This window comes from Symphodus melops (assembly GCF_947650265.1).
Source record: "Symphodus melops genome assembly, chromosome: 13".
Classification (NCBI taxonomy): Eukaryota; Metazoa; Chordata; class Actinopteri; order Labriformes; family Labridae; genus Symphodus; species Symphodus melops.
Window position 1 is genome coordinate 13,913,762 of NC_136703.1, and position 17,265 is coordinate 13,931,026.

Consider the following 17,265-nt stretch of genomic DNA (forward strand, 5'->3'; position numbering starts at 1 on the left):
TTATTCCAAATAGGAGAATCAGTCGCTCCTGCCTTTGATCTGTCTTCTGCCTGCTCTACTTTTAACCTTCCTTCTTTTCCCCCCTTCTCTCTGTACACTTGCTCTATACTGCACCAGTTTTATCTTTGTAGCCCTCATGCCTCCAGCTGCAGAAAACATGCTCTGTCCTCTGTATATTTCTCTAAATGTTGTCTCTGAATCTGTGAGGACAGCGTGAGCATGGACTTTAAGGCTGCTTATACACACCAACATTTCTTTTAAACTCTTGTTTCCCTACCTGGCTCTCAAACCAATCATTACATATATGCCTAACCCAAACCAATTTTGAAGCCATAACCCAAACCCAAACCAACAATAAATGTAATTTCCATACTTTAAATAGTCACATAGACAAAACCATTAAAAAAAACACGCACATGCTCTTTTAGCAAGACCAGGCTACAAGATCGAGCCCTCTGGCAGATTTCCAGGCTGTTTAAGAGCTCTGATTATTGCCCCTGCGGGCCTGGTAGGATTCCTGGCATGTCAGAAGGTTTAACAACATTCAAACTCTCCAACTCCTCTCAGCTCTTCCAGACTGGCCTGTCTGTCACTGTCCATCTCACACAGATCAGGCTAGCTGCGACAGCCTTAGTGCTTAAGCTTTGTTTCTGGCTGCCGCTATCTATTATTCATTAATATAATTATTTTAATTGGAAGGAGTCATTATATTTTCCCAAAGACTTTCTCATAAGTTTCATTAACAGTCTCTAATGAAAATATCACATTTACATCAGATTCAACTCACATTTAAGAAGCTACAAAAAGTGAAGCATTTTGATTTATTCCAATATTCTGTTGTTACGATAATTTTTTAAATAAGAAATATTTATCATAGGATAGGATATAGGATAGGATATAACTTTATTGATCCCCAATGGGTAAATTCGGGCGTTACAGCAGCAGCAGCAGTGCAGAATCAAAAACAAATAAGCTTTTGATCTAATAAGCTCTGGCTCTTATGTACGAGTGTGTCAGTGTGCACTGCTGGGATCATATTCAAACATTCACTTGTGCACACATATACAAAAACAAATGTGTGCAGGTAACAGAGACACACCTGCACCCAACTGATTTGTTTGATTTACACTGTGAGATGGTCCCAAAAGACATGCTTAAGTTAATAGGGTAATTCCAAAGTGAGGGACAAAAACAGCCACACATGCCTCCACACTCAGGCACACACACACACACACACACACACACACACACACACACACACACACACACACACACACACACACACCTACACACACACACACACACACACACACACATCCCTGGTGAGAAAAGCTCTTTCTTTTCTCCAAGGACCACTGCTCCCCTTTCTGCTCCTTGCTTGTTTTCCCTCCTTTTACAGTTTTTGCTGCTCCTACTGCTGCTGCAGAGACACGTTCTGTTCCCAGGTCAGCCAAATCTCTCCGTTTGTCTGCCTGCCAGAGGGTCTGACCCACTGCCAGGAACAGACTTCATGTTCAAGTGCAGACTCATAGGGGAGCTGCAACCGTTACTACTGTGCAGGAGCCACAGACAGGAGCTCAGGCCATGTAGCAACATGCGGTGTAGTGTCATGATAAATGCAGTCAAGAGGCAGTGTATTAGTCATGTTGTTAGTGGCGCATCCCCAGAGGAGGAGCTGCCTTCATCAGTCATGGAGGTAGGGATGGAGGACAGCTACAGCTACAGGACATTCCATCTTCTCTTATCACAACAAACATCACCACGTAGGAGCTCAACTTTCCTGAGTCCCTGTAGGAACTGTATGTTTACACTTATGATATAGTTTGACTGTGCATGCAGAAAAAGAACACAAATTGTTTCAAGATATATCCTGTGGAGAAAAACAAATGTTTTTGGGAAGATTTTAAGAGAGCTGAGATGAAACAAGCACCAGCATACAAGCACAAGGCAAAAACACTCCTTACTAGTTTGTGTGTATCTGTTTTTTGCTTTCTTAGATCTGTTTACATGTTTATGTTTTTAGTTTGTTCAAAGGAATATACTTTTATGCCCAACTAGAGGTAATGATGCAGTTTTCTCTCCTCAAGGAGCACAGATGCGCAGCAGAAGGCAGCTGGCCTTCAGCTGAGACAGCACTTTCCTTCCGTCTGACAAAGTCAATCTCGCTCCTTCTATCTCTTTCCCTCCCACACTCTCTAATCCAAACGTTGTAGACTGCCTCTGCTAGCACCCTATTCCTACAGCGTGACAGCCATTTTATGTCCTCTGATCATTTTGGGTTGAGTTAAAGTTTGATGAAAAATGCAGAGGTGTCAAATAATGCACAAATTAGCATGTGAAAGTGTGGAGGCAGGTAGAGACGAATCACAGAGCGAGGGACGGCAAAAGTATAACCCATCGAGAGAGAGTAGCTTAGAGCAATCCCGAAAAAAGAAGAGCGGCAGAGCTTTAAGTCTTGGGGGAATTTGAAAGCCACAGAAATCCAGTAGCGGATATTAAGAGGCTTAATCTAAGAGCTTGCTGAGTTTTGCTGTGTGGGCCCCATCACTATCATCCCTGACAGAGGTTAAAGAGGAGACGAGGGGGGAAAAGGAGGAGAGGTGGAGAAGGCAGATGGGAGCAACAAGGAGAATAAGGAGCCGTGTATCATTATGACAGCCTTGCATGCTTTTTTTTAGGACAATTTATCATTTACAAAGTGTAGTTTATATGTTTGGGGTTTTTTTTACTTATGTGTGTGCATCAGTTACTCTATTTTTCAACTTAAGTGCAAAATCCAGCACAAAAGACAAGGTGGCATAAAGCCACACGTGTTGAGATAAAACTCATTAACATCAAGTGCAGCTGTATCCCAGGAGAGGAGAAGAGAGGAGACTGGTGAGCAGGTGGATAACAGGAATCCCCTCAGTCTCTGCAGCATTCCCTTCTGGGCCTCTTTCTGCTTCACTTGAAATGAGTGTTTCAAGAAATGAAACGTTAAGGTGACATGAGTTCTACAAAGCCCACAAACCCCTCAGCATCACAGCATTTGCGCACAGCAGTGGTGTTGCACTTTGGCGCTCCAGTCTTATCAACTTGTCAAGAAAAACTGAAAAAAGCTTGTCCAAAGCAATGATTGAAGCAGCCATAACAGCATGAATGCTGCTTTTATTCCCCTTGCGGTTTAGAGAATGCCTGATCCAATAGGGTGCCACATGGCTCTATCTGCAGAGAAATAATTGCTTTGCGGTGCAATTATGGCTCATTGTGCTTTCGGGATGCAGCGATAGACTCCATGAAACAAAAGCGTGCAATCTCTTGTAAGCCACACAATGCATTTGTTTCTGTCAGTCATTGTGTTGTTCTTTATGACAAAAATTATGAACCTTGTCAAAATAAACTCAAAAAGTCAATTTCAATTTCAATTTATCAGTCTCTTTTTATAACTTTTTTTCAGGAGGTATAAACCGGGCTGGGGCAGCGGTGCCCACGTTCTTGCGGACACCCACAATGATCCAGCCCCACCTGGACATGAAGCCCTTCCTGCAGTTCCCAATGGACACCGCCCCTCCTCCGCACAGCATGAACCTCTTTCACAACTTCAACACGGTGAGGGCTGGTGCAGATTGACTCATCTAAACAAAACATTTTGCTGTCTTTTTACTCACCTGGTTTGAAAAGGAACACTTTCTTTACAAATGTGAAAACGTGTAGGCAGCCAGAACATGAATATATGCCACCCACAGTATCTATCTTTTTTGGGGGGATTTATTTATTCATTTTTTTCCCCCACATATTCAATCAGACTTGAAATAAAAAGCAACCTATTGCACAATAATTAGGCAAGATGTAGTGGTCTTCTTTTAAAAAATTAATTAGTAAATTATTGATATAATGCTTAATATTATTACAATTTATATCCAAATCAGATAAATATACAGTACGTTTGCTAATGTAAATATTTGTCAGATCAATGTCTCTCTCTGTGTGTATGAGATCTTTTATTCCACACTGCATACAGTATAACCCTGCTAGCCCCTCCCCCTGTATTTTCTCAAATTAAAGGAAGCAGATATTTCCTTTAGACTGTATTATTTCATTTACTGCACTCAAGTCCAAGCACAGTACAGAGTAGTTCCGAGGCCATTTTATAGCCATGTACTTCAAACACTGAAGTTTGTTTGATGTGGTATTTATTTTAACGGAGAAGGCTCTTCCTGTTCCCCAGGCCCTGACTAACATCTTATCATTACGATTCAACCGTAGAGTCATTTAGTATTTCACCAACTCAGCATAATTCACCGCCTGTTCCTCCAGACGCCATTAGGTATTGTCAACACAATTCTCGTCAGCAATATGTAAAATCGATGAACTCTGTATGTCCTGTACTGTAAATGGGGCAGTGCTATTCATGGATAAGGTCTGGGCTATTCTCTGCATGTGTTGGCCTGGTCTGCAGAGGGGTAGACAAAGACATCTCATGTTACTAAATGGAAATATCTTTCTCGTGCTTTGACCTGCTGTGGTAGCCTGGTAACATTTGTCCAGACAGTGTTAAACACATTTTAATGATACAGCCATTTTAATAGCTCTCCATGGGCCATAACATAAGTGGAAGTATTCTCACTGATGTTAAAAGCGCAGTGCACCCAGCAGACATGGATTATTAGAGAGACTGGAATGATGCAGGCACTCAATTTGCGCTCCTGCGTCTGCTAGCAAAGCCTTGATATCATCCTTGCTTTTCTGTTTCATTCTCTATCTCTGCGTCTTAATAGCACCACCCCTATTATCCTTTAATATCCTCCTACTCTCCATCCTCATATTCAAAATATATCTGGGTCTACAGGGACGCTTAGAATGCTTGAGTCTTTTGCTGCTATGACTGTGCTGTGGCTCTGAGCGATGTTCTACAGCCCTGTTGCCAGGAGAGGGGGCCATAGGAGAGGCTTGGAGGACATTGTGACCTTAGAGTTCCACTACAAAGAGCCAGGCACATGCACAATGTACTTAAAACATGCAGACATTAATAGCTGAAAAATGGAAGGACCGGGACAGAAAAGTTCAGAAGGATTAGAAGTTCACTTTTTTGTATGTTTTATTTTGTGTAAATCAAAACTATGTCAAGTTCAACATCGCTCTTTATTCAGTTTAACTCTCAAAGGTCATACTGTGAGTAAAGGTAGAACTTGTGTTTGGCGTAAAAAGTCCACAAATTAATGGATGTTATTCTTAAATCGACAGTCAATGCAGCCATAAACGTAGCTCGTTGTAAACACAAGGCTGTATTAACATTTTTTCTTTCATTCAGTTTGACTCTCTTAGAAATCCCTTTGCTTAAACAGTCTCTTATGATAACGTTTTTAAATAAAGAAACTATTTCTGTGCTTATTGATCAAAGGGCGAGATAGAGACTAGAAGAATAAGCCCTGAGGCTCCAAAATGAATAGACCTGGTCTAAGTGAAAGCATGTAACCTTTATTTTCATAAAGGCATCACTGCTGTAAAGATTCAAAACACAAAAATATAACCTCAGTTGGTGCTGAAAAAGATTCTGTCTTGATGTTTTTCTATGGATGAAGTCTTTGCCCTCGGCTTTCCCGGAGATGTTTTCATGTTTAATTCAGTGTTGTGTAGTTGAGTAAATTTGACAAGAACAAGAGTATTAGAGTAAGTGTGAGCAGCTCTGTTTACATCACTGACTTTATTTTATGGCTTGTTGGGCTTTTAGGCAGAGGAATGTGTAAACAATCAGGAAACTGGATGCTGGTAAAATGCTCTCTCTACATAACTATATAAGCGAAGGCAAATTGTGATAATTAAAAAAAAAACCATTCTTAGATGCCTTCTGGTGTATGTCTGCACCAAAATATGAATATGCACCGTATTATAATAAAGACTCAGTGTAATAGCAGCAATAACACTGAGAACTGTCCTTGCACTGAGCTGGCAGCTCTCTATTAATAAGTGATCTGTGCTGAGTGTGTACAGTCTTAATGAGGCTCATATTAAGACTTATTAGTCCTATGGTCGAGAAATGGCCTCTCTTAAAGCCACATACAGCTTTTATGCTCCTCTAATACGATTTGTCCTCTACCTGCCTGTCTTACCCAATGTGACTGGGGACAGTGACAAGACTAAATTATTTATCTGCAGCAGCTGCCTGAGACATCCGCATGCTCTCTCAGCCCCGGTGTGGACTCACCCAGGCTGCAGTGTCAGGAATTTTAGATGAAAGTATCTTATCATGCAAACCCGTCAGCATGCAGACTTGTTGAATCTCTGCTGTCTGTTTACCCTCCTGCATCACTTTTTTTTCATGAAATCTCTCTTTACATCATTTACATCAATCATACACGTCTTTTTAATTTATGATTGAAGGATTGATTAACAAACATAAGCTAAAGAGACACATCACTCACAACTCAAATATAACGGACACAGGGAAGTATGAGAAGTAAAATATTAATAAGAAAGGAGGGTACACTGAGATAAACTTTTTGAATTAATCTGGCAGATGTTCCTTGAAATAACAACCTGTAGAAGTTCTGCATGTTTATGTAGTAAAACAACAATATTAAAGCAGTGATCTGAGTTATTGTTAATATGTGATGCTATAAGAAAAGTTAAGTCTTTAAGGGGCGTATTAGAGCTGTGAGTCAGTGCTTCTTTTTGGTTTACAGCTTTTGGGAGAGGGACAGCTGTCCTGATATTGGAACGGTATCCTTTAATAATTTCTGTTGTGATCTATTTTTCTCTATGGAGAAAACTAGATGAAATATAAATTAACTTGGAGGATGTAGTCCTACAAGCGGACAGCCTTGGTTCAAATCTGATCTGGGGCTCCTTTCCGGCAATCCATTCCCCACTCTCTTTCCCTAATTTCCAACTCTATATGATCTCTACAATAAAGGCACAAAAATATCAGTACAATATAAAGATCAAATTTGACTGAATTTAACAAATCAAAAGTAAAGACTTTACCGTAAAACTACAAAATAATTTTATTGAGGCTCAATTATGTAAAAAAAACCAAACAAACAAAAAAACATTTTCTGTGGCTCAAAAATGAGACTTTATAAGATCTCATTTACATTGAAATGTGTCTAAAACTCTTTACAGTGTGTGTGTGTGTGTGTGTTTGTGTGTGTGTGTGTGTGTGTGTGTGTGTGTGTGTGTGTGTGTGTGTGTGTGTGTGTGTGTGTGTGTGTGTGTGTGTGTGTGTGTGTGGAGAGAGAGAGAGAGAAGGAGAAGGGGAGGAGAAAGCTGAGGGAAATTGACTACAGGGACGCGTGAGGCAGAGGGTGAAAGAGCAGCTCAGGGGGAGAAGTGAGGGAGGAACTTGTAAGGTGATGTGTCAGTAAAGAAAGGAATGATTTAGGGAAATAATTGAGGAAATACTTATAGAATTCAGTTAAGAGTTCAAAAGAGAGGCAGGGAGTGTGCTAAAAGAAGAAAAGAGAAAGAAACATTTGCTGGCAATGTATCTCTAGGCACAAGCCCTACTTCTTTCAGTGAGTTACTTTGTATTCAACATTGACAACAAACTAGGAGGCTGAATGAGTGAGGAAGGTGCACCATACACTCGCAGCCTTGCACATGCTGAGACCCAAACACACACCTTAGACAGCAGCAGCACACACATAGGTGGACCAATGCAGCTCCAAGCTTCTACAGACTCGGAGGAGAAGAAGGTGAGTACTTGGAGATTTTCAGGTTTTTAGTTTTCCATCAAATCGGGTCTTCATCTGGGCACGACTAAAAAGTACTGCAGAATTTAGAGCTTCAAAGGATTGTCTATTTTTATCTGGCAGAATGCAGACTTTAGCATGACTGCCAGAGTAGTTCCACTGCGAGCATTCCTAGTCGCTGGAATTGAACGCGTCCAAATATTTTGTTTGCAGGAAACTGATCAAACACTTTAGAAGAAGGGACAAAGAAAAGATGAAAGAGGGAAAAGGAAAGAGTAGGGAGAGGGAAAATACTTTAAAAGAAGATGTTGTTAGGATAAGGTACTTGCAGTTGCGGAGATGCTTGGCTGCTCTTGGTCTTGTTTCTCCACAGAAAAAGATCTGTTTTCACTAAGGACTTTTTTTTTTTGCGTCTTAAGGCACCATGGAGCTGCAGAGTGATGCAAAGGGCAGCTTTCTGTGTGGTTTACACACATCTGCAAGAGCTTTTACCACAGTCCAAAACCCTCTAAATTGACCTCTTTTAATCAAACAACAAGTATCTTATTTACTCATTAGATTACACAGATTTAATCAAAAAGTACATGCAGGAAATCACTCTTTTCTTTTAAAAAACGGTGAAAGGGACAGATTGATTTTTGGAAAATCCCTCTGCCATTACATCACAATGAACTGCTCCTATTTCATGACATGTTTTGCAGAGCATTTGGGTAAGAGGCCATGTAAACTGCCGTCCAAAAAGGCTTGTTGGCAGCTGGACTGTGTTTTTAACAGCTGAATCAACTGGATGGCTCATAACTGACCCACACCCAGTCCTGCTCTGACTAGCTGGGGAGAAAACCCAAGAATCATGTGATACATTTACTCAACCAATTCTGCTTAATTCTTGTTAATTGTGTAGACAGGAGAGTAACACCAGACACAGTTTGGACACCTATAAACAAGCTTTTAATCTGCTCAGAAAATGGGAGATGGGATGCAAAAACAAACAAAAAAACTTTTTTTTTCAATTCCTCAGTGACAGTTTATGTCATTTCTCAGTCTGAATTCACTGAAAGAGCACTAGTATAAACCACATGAGTCTGTTTCTTGGGAAAGAAGTAGAGGGAGTCATGGAACGTGGGATATGGGAAAGAGAGCCAAGTGAGATAAGAATGTAAGATGTGAGGATGTCCGGCTCTCTCTCTCTCTTTCTCTCTCTCTCTCTCTATTCTTTTGGGGCTCTTTCCCATTTCCCCTCCTTTTCTCTTTCTGTCTCTCCCAATTCATCTTCTTTCTCTCCCAATCTCTTGCTCATTTGCTCCTCCAGATGGTGCGTTTCTGGACCATCCTGTCACCCAGCTAAATGTTGCAGGCCTCTTCTTCATTTCTCTCTCTCTCTCTCTCTCTCTCTCTCTCTCCCTCTGTTTACCCTGTTTCTCCTTGGTTACCGGGTAACAAGCACTGTGCAGAAATTCACGTTGTGTGTGCTTGAGTTATGAGGATATTCCTTTTAGCCACTCTTTTCTTCCCTTCTTTCTCAGGCCAGAGTCTTCTCCAGCCATTTGTGTGTTTGATGAGCACGCTCAGGGTGGTTAGCCGATTGTCCAAATGAAACAGAGCAAAATTAAGTAATTTAGAGTCTGTTGGTGCTCTCCAAAGCAACAGGCTTGCATCACACTTGGAGGACTCTCTGGAACTTTTTCTAAATTCAAATCACACAGCATCAATTCCACCTCGGCCTTCAAGCCAGGACTTTTGTCTCTCTTCATTCCTTTTGCATAGCAATACATGGCCACATCATCTCATGAATTGTGTCTTTAGCTGTAGCCATAGTACCAGACAATTGTCTGTGCTGGAAATCCACACCAGCAATTGAGTCCAGAATAACGCTAAGGTCCATTGCAAGTGATTGCTGGATAGGTTCAGCTTCAAATATAGATAAATAATTGGAAATGAGTCATTTTATATCAGCACAGGCAGGGTCTTTTGTGTCTGGGACAGTTAAAGTGGGTGGCTTAGTCTATGTCACGTTGGGGAGCTGCTAAAGCTAGTCAGTTAAATTTATACGAGGTGCTTAACACCAAGTGGATGATGGACGTCTCAGCTAAAACAATTAGCACAGGGATGGTGTGAACCTGGTTTAGGATCAGACGCTCAAGCTGCCTCTGGGGTCAACAGGTGTTTCAGCTTCAAAAACAGATTGTACACACTCTTGAAACAATGTTTGCGGCAAATAAACACAGACTTACAGTCAACACAAGTTAGATGCCAAAAAATCTTGTCTGTGTATCTTATTCTCCTTATTGTGTGCTCATTTAGACTTCAATGGTTTGTATCTCAGGCAGAAAAAAAAACTGTGATCCTCTCTACTCTGCTAAAGTATTCATCTAAACAGAGGGCTTAGCATGTTCACTCCTGACTTCATCATGATGGACTGACTTGTCGACTCGTCGCACCAGGACATCTGGAGCACAGAGCTGTGTAGTAGTTATTTCTGAGGATACAGTAAAGCTTACAGATTTGCACTCTCTCTATCTGTCTTCCTCTCCCTCAGATGGACCCGGTGCAGAAGGCCGTGATCAACCACACCTTTGGAGTTCCACTTGTGAAGACCAAGCGGCCCGTCATCTCCTGTAATGTCTGCCAGATTCGCTTCAACTCAGAGGTACAAAAACAAAAACAACATGTCTACAGTATGTCTCTCACTTTATCTTTAATGTTGCATTAAAAATGCTTTGTCCTGTTGTTTATGCACAAACACCTGCATACCCACACAGATTCTTCAGGAATGTGTTCCTGAGATGGGGATATGGTGTGTTTGTTTTGGCAGTGCTGACCCTGCTGGAATTGAATTTGTTACTGCAGAGTTTGGACTTTGGTGAAGCAAAAGCTATTCTCTGCGGCACAAAGTCGCAGAGAAGAGATGCTGCAGAAGCTGACAGAAAAACAAAACAAGATCTCCCCCACCACCCATAAACAGTGAATAAGCCTGATTAAGATCTTGAATACATTTGCAGTTCATTTTTAGTTAGCATACCACGAAATAGGAAGTTTGTGATCAAAGCAAGTTGATTTGCATGCTTTCTATAATTCTTTCACTTCATTTGAACAGTGGCTTCATCTGTTTGTCCATATGGTGTTGCTTTGATCAAAGCTGCTAATGACAATGATGACACATTATACCCATGGGCAACTTATGCACATGACTGATGACAACTTAATGAAACAAAAAATCATATGGCACTGTTTATATTCAGTGCTGCCATTCTCAGTGTTTTCTTCTTTTTGTAGAAGAAAAAGAGCAACACACTTCAACGTCAGCGCCACATGTCATGTGTGCAGTGTATAATTTGGCTGTGACTCTCCCTATTCAGTGGCATAGACTGAAGGGCCAGGGCGTACATCCATTCCCAGTACACAAAATTAAGGAGTGGACCAATGCTATATTTACCTCTCTGGTCTACAATCATGGTTTCCGTGTGGTCTGGGAGCTGCAGAGCCATAATCTTGAGCCGCCACTTTGTAAAGTTGTCTGTTGTAAATCTCCTAGACAGATGTTTACGTGATGAAATCCTTTAAGCCCCTCTGCTGGTGATCATATGTCTTCTTTAAGAACATGTCTTGTTGAATTAAGTTACTCAGAGAAAATCTGTGAAAAATTTAAAGATTGAATTTAATGGTGAACGTGGTTTCTTTGGTGATGACAGAAGGAAAAGAAATTGAAAAACATCACACTGAAAGCTGATAATGTTTTCAGAATCTACTTTATTAAGATAGTTTTGGAGGTTTTAGGATATGTTACTTTATTTGTACCCGAAGGTTGAATTGGTGCTTTTTACACTTACAATCAATTGCAACACAAGATATGAACGTTACACTCCTTATTCAGCATATCCATCATATCAAGGCTAAAATACAACAGAGAACAATAGTGTGATCGCATTCAACAAAAAAACATGATTTCTGACTGGAATTTATGAACACACTACTACAAGCTAGAGTACTGTCTATTTGATCCCAGAAAGAATAATAATAATAATAATAATAATAATAATAATATCTGAGCAAGCAGTGTTCTCCCACCCTGTGCTTTATCTACTACAGTGAACAAACCATCATTCGAAAAGAAGCGGTAGGCACACGTGTTGTTTTCTTTATCCACCAGGTAAAATGATGATATACAATGTCTTGCTCTCTTTTTGGAAGTCAAGAAAGCAGCTTGAAAAAATTAAGTAACCAAAAATAGTAAAAAAAATAAATAAATAAATAAACATATAAGATATATTAAAGTTTCTTATTTTTCGAAATTTACAAAAGTATGTTTGAATTGGAAGAATACATGTTAAAGTAAAGTTTAGATTACTGGAGAACTGATATCACATTATTTATGAACATATTTGAGTAGTAACAGAAGAATTTATGTACAGCAGCCCTGGCATATGTCCTCGTACCTAATTCATACATATAAAAACTCTACCGTCAATGTGACTTTCACTATCTGCGTACACAAAAAGCACATGCTAGTGTAGTTTTTGCTATCCTACTGAGCTCAGCTGGATAAACTGTTTCTTGTATATCCATCGAATAACTCCTCTCACTCACATTGTTCTTCCTCTACTGTACATAATATCTCGTTAGGATGCACAGTTCATCAAGGAAAATAATACAGCAGGAAATATTTCCAAGAATGATGTTCTACATTTCCCCCCTAATTTCTTCCAGTTTAGGGCTCTGGCTTAAGGAAAATGACTTTGTTGCCCCTTGATGTAGGTATTCCTCTGTCTTTATCAGCCATCTGTGAGCCGAATGGGTTACTTATAGGTCAAAGAAAGCGATTGGGCGCCTAGCATGTACTGTCATGATCAATGTATTTGTCTTCAAAGGATCCTTCTCTGCCTCCCTGCTCCTAACCCGTGCTCCCCTCATTTCACGCATCATTTTTCCATCATTCATTCGTCTCATTTGATCTTTTCTGTCTGTGCCCCTCTCTCTTTCTCTCTGCCTGTCTCTTGCTCAGCAACCTCCTCCCACCCTGTTCTACCCGTCTCCCTCTCCAATGCTGCATTATTTACACTGTGGAAATGCCTAAAATTGCCTGCCACTACTTATTATAAGATGCATTCGTCAAGGGCATGGATTAGTGTCTAGCTCTGACAGCCCCAGTGCATCTTGGGAATGTAGGAGAGAGGAGGAGGAGACTTGGAGGAGAAGGAGAGGAGAGAAGGAAAAACAGGGGGGATTTATGCCCTTGCTGTCCCTGCGTTGTGCGGTGGTGTGAGGTGGTTATGCAGAATAACCTTGGTGGCGTGCTGCATTAGTGACATCATAGACTCCGTCGCCCTGCATTGACCAACGTCACAGCTGCTGCAGCAAGATAGGCAGATATGGATACGTCATTCCTCTCTACTTCTTCGCTACGTCACTGCTTTTCACGACATCCCTCCCGCTCTATATTTCCTGTTTCTTTAGAATCAGAGTCATTTTGTGTTTCTTTTAACTTTCTCCCATTTTGTCTGCGTCTTTCTTTTATCATCTGGAGCTGCAGCTGTAGGTTCGCTGTAACATTACAACATTGCAGCTAAACCCCCGCCCCCTTTTAAAAATCTTGCTGGAAAGCACTTGTTCAGTTTGAACCTTCTGCATAATGAAACACAGGCATTCCAGGCTGATGTGCTGCAGCTTTTTCTCCCTCTCTCTCTGAGATTTTTGCCTCTTTTATATCATCCTGATTTCAGCCCAGCTTTTACATCACCTTCTTCCATGTCTTGTAGTTTCCTGGCGTCGGCATTCTCTTTCATCTTCCTTTCATTCTCTCTGTCCAGGGACTCACACTAATACTCAGCTGCTTGACATGTGATCCACTAGGCTTGGTTGGAGAGGTTAGGAGAGCCTCTGTGGCTGCACCACCATGTGCCACCATATATCTACCTTTATTCTGTTTCCCTTCATTCCTTCTTTCATCTAAGAGATCACCCCCCTCTATGCACCCTTATCTATCTTTGCACTTGATCTTGCTAGCTTTGCTATTAGAAGCTCCTTGGACCCCTTTGACAGGGTCCACTCACAAAAGGTATAAAGGTATATTTTTGGTGCTTTTGTGCTTGTATTGGACAAAAAAGGACAGTGGGCAGAATCGGAAATCAGGGAGACATAAAGAATGGGAAATGATATGCTAAAAATCAGCCACAGGCCAGGTTCCAACCCCATTCGCTCACTTCAGGGTATACAGCCTCTGTTTGTGAGCTACGCAAACTAACCTCTCGGTCACCGGTGCCCCACAAAAGGTCTTCTTCATCTGGCACACTTTAAACACGATCAACTCTATCTTAATCACGACATGATGCCAGCTTACGTCTTTGATTCTGCAACGTATAGCAAAACATACAAACACAGGCTTAAAGACATCACTCATCGCCCCCTACCTCCTTTGCCAAGGCCCCCGCTCCCCAGCCTGTCGTCAGTCTGATGTCCTAAGTGTCACTCAAATGCTTCTAGCCTTTCAGCACCTACTGTATAACAGCTGTCAGCCACTCTTCAAGTCCATGTCTCTGCCCGGCAACCAACTGTAATCCAGCTACTTAATAATCATCTTCATCATTGGCCCCTGGATACACAGTATTTGGCTGGCACAGTACATGGCGAGAAACATCTGCTCCATCTACTTGTGTAAGTAGCAGTAAGCACTATCACTCAGGTGCACGAAGATCATAAACAGAAAGAAGGTGCCTTGTATTTTAATCTGGAGACACTTAATACAACATTGAAGTCAGATAAAGCACCTGTGAACATATGGCAGACAGGGAAACAATAATACCCCCTGCCCACCTGTGTGTGTGTGTGTGTGTGTGTGTGTGTGTGTGTGTGTGTGTGTGTGTGTGTGTGCGTGTGTGTGTGTGATCAAACTGTGAAGCCGTACGACATGGCGACGGGTCATATCTCACTGGCTGGAGACAGACTTCCCTGATGTCACAGTAGCCTGCTGAGAAATGACTCACCTCTGTAAACTCTGTTAACAAACACATTAGCTCGTAGCCGCCCTTTCATATCGTGGGATTAGCCACACAAGCTGCTGTAATGGATCTCTGCACTGTTTTTCTTTCTTTGCTGGAATGCAGGATGATCTTCCTTCCCTGCATCCCTGTTTTTAGCTTTCTGGAAGATCACAAAGTCTTCCTGTCTGGTAGCATGTATATTTATGTTTTGACAAATCCACGGGCAAGCAATTAAGTCAAGGAATTATGTAAAAGCTTGACCCTGTTCAGTGAGTAGCTTAAGGAAATCACATTATTTATGTTGTGTAGGCTCCCACCTATGCCAGCCTCCTAATGATAATGTGTACTGTAGTAATGTGTGCATGTTGTAGCAAGTATGATGGTGTCTTTGTGGAACTTCTGGGCCCTCCAGACTCGTAGTGTGGCAGGCTGCACTGACCCAGGGTTCACCTCCCACTGGCATGTCTGTCAGCATGGCTGACATGCTGTATTGTATTGTATGTACTGTATGTTGGGGCCAAGTATTATCAGGGCCTGTGTCCAGGTTTAGACTGCAGAGGATATTTCAAAAGTTATGTTCACTGCAGACACACAGATTGTGTAAAAGCAAAATGTACAGTTTGTCCAGATATACTGAATGATGATGTTTTGTTTATTTTGAAAGTGAAAAAATAACTATGAATGTGGGATGGACAGATCCACGTTGGAATGTATCGATAAATGCAATACGGCATCTTGTGTTTCCCGTTCTCGTAATACATGTTAATTCTCAGATGTCTTTGTATCAAGTCCACTGAGTATATTGAATACCATGCAATTATTAATAACATGCATGCAACTTTTTGTAGGCTACCCAGTAAGGCTAATTCAACCTTCAAGTTTCTTCCTTACCTTGTGGAATCTGAGTGTTTTTCCAACATTAACATGTTCTTTTGTGGCTGTGTATTCTTCTGTAGAGTCAGGCAGAAGCCCATTATAAAGGAAATCGCCATGCCAGGAGAGTTAAAGGCATCGAGACCTCAAAGACTCGTCCTCAAGAAGGGGAGAAGCCTCAAACTGTGCCTCCAACTTCCTCCCCGTCTCCGCCCGGAGGCCTCGGCACCGCCCCAGACAGTGAACCATGCAAAGCTGGTAAGAGAGAACAAAAAAAAAACTAACAGGAATTGAGGATAAAACTGAGTTGTGTTTCTTGCTGTAGGAAAAATATTTTGAATATATGCAGGTTGTTTGGAGGTTTGTCATTTTGCTGGAAAATTGGATGGAAAATATGCAAGAATAACAAAGACATCTAATCATAGCGGCTTTGCACTGTGTTGTTGTTCTTGGGAACATCTCAGCTCTCTGTGTGGTCTGATGTGGTTCCAGCAGAGCTTATGGCCAACAACAAACCCCACGAAACTATTTGCACTTACAGTTATGTAAAAAGTTATATATAAAATGTGCCTATATTAAACTCACATATATGTGAATTCAGAGTACTGATCAAGTAACTTTAAAAGTGGGACACAGATGAAGCAATGAGTTATTTTCTGCTGCCTGGAACACATAAAATTGCACTGAGAAATTAGATTGAGTCTTCAAAGGAGTGGGTCAAAGTCAGTCTGAATTTAGCTTTGGTTAAGTTCTGGCAAATACTTGATGAAAACAGCCGATCATCAGTTAAATGAAGGAAGGCAGGTTTATAGGAAAACTTTACTAAAGCTGAAGAGTCTGACCCCGTTTTCCAGTAAGGTTGAGATGTTCAAAATTGACATCCTGGCGCAAACCAAAACCAAATACAGAATATTCAATTTGTGTTGATTGCATCTTGTGACTGATTTGATTACTATCCAAAGTCTCCTCTTAGGTTTCCTACTGGAAAGCTTAGTTGACCAGAAAAATTAGAAAGAAAGTATAAGTATACCTACATCTCAAACAAATAAATAAATGTCATAAGAGATACACCTACCGCACACACTAATGACAGAGGCTGCTGTGTAAAGTGTCCATCTGTATTAACTAATCCCATTCATTCAAATTAAGGGAATAAAGGCCCCATCCTGGTTGAGATACAAACTATACCAACTGAGGCATTAAAGTAAATCCTTCATTAGAAACTTGTTCTCCATTAGACTTGCAACTATACAAGCCAACCAAACTAATTCATAAGCGGCACAAGTAATGGTTGTCATCTCTCCAGTCACTGAAACATCAACACTTGATTTAAAACTTTCAAAATATGACTCGATGCAGTTTTCTTGTTATACAAACACAGGTCATTGTGTCCTGTATTACAATGTTTTATTTCTATAAATACTTTGCTAATATTTACTAAGAAAATAAATGTGATGCCATTGTAAAACAGTCTGATAGACCAGAATCTAAGGCAGCCAGAGACAGACACAACAGCTAATTTTATTTTAATGAATAGTAAATAACAGTTGCAGGATTAAATTATCAGTTTGTGAGGATGCAGGGATTCTTTAGGCATTGCAGGGTCTTTCTTTAGCAGTGTTTCTTTAGCTCTGTCTGTGTTGTCTCAGTTGTATTCCTCTCTACATGTCTTGCTCATCCTCCTATTTCAGGCTTTAACTCAGAGACTTGGCCTCTGTGACTTTGCCCTTCTCCTTTCCCAACCCAAC

At 41.0% G+C, this 17,265-nt stretch overlaps 1 protein-coding gene across 5 annotated transcripts in view; it reads left to right on the forward strand.

Annotated features, from left to right (window-relative positions):
* The window catches only part of znf385a (zinc finger protein 385A), a 62,155-nt gene that overhangs the window by 31,563 nt on the left and 13,327 nt on the right, over positions 1-17,265 (forward strand). For 3 of the 5 annotated variants that reach the window (XM_079358791.1, XM_079358792.1, XM_079358795.1), the window contains exons 2-4: positions 3,437-3,588; positions 10,207-10,317; positions 15,601-15,775. In XM_079358791.1, the coding sequence (XP_079214917.1) occupies positions 3,437-3,588; positions 10,207-10,317; positions 15,601-15,775 (438 nt within the window). Of the gene's footprint in view, positions 1-3,436; positions 3,589-7,256; positions 7,674-10,206; positions 10,318-15,600; positions 15,776-17,265 lie in introns of those variants that run through there. The other 2 variants (XM_079358793.1, XM_079358794.1) reach the window with 2 other exon arrangements.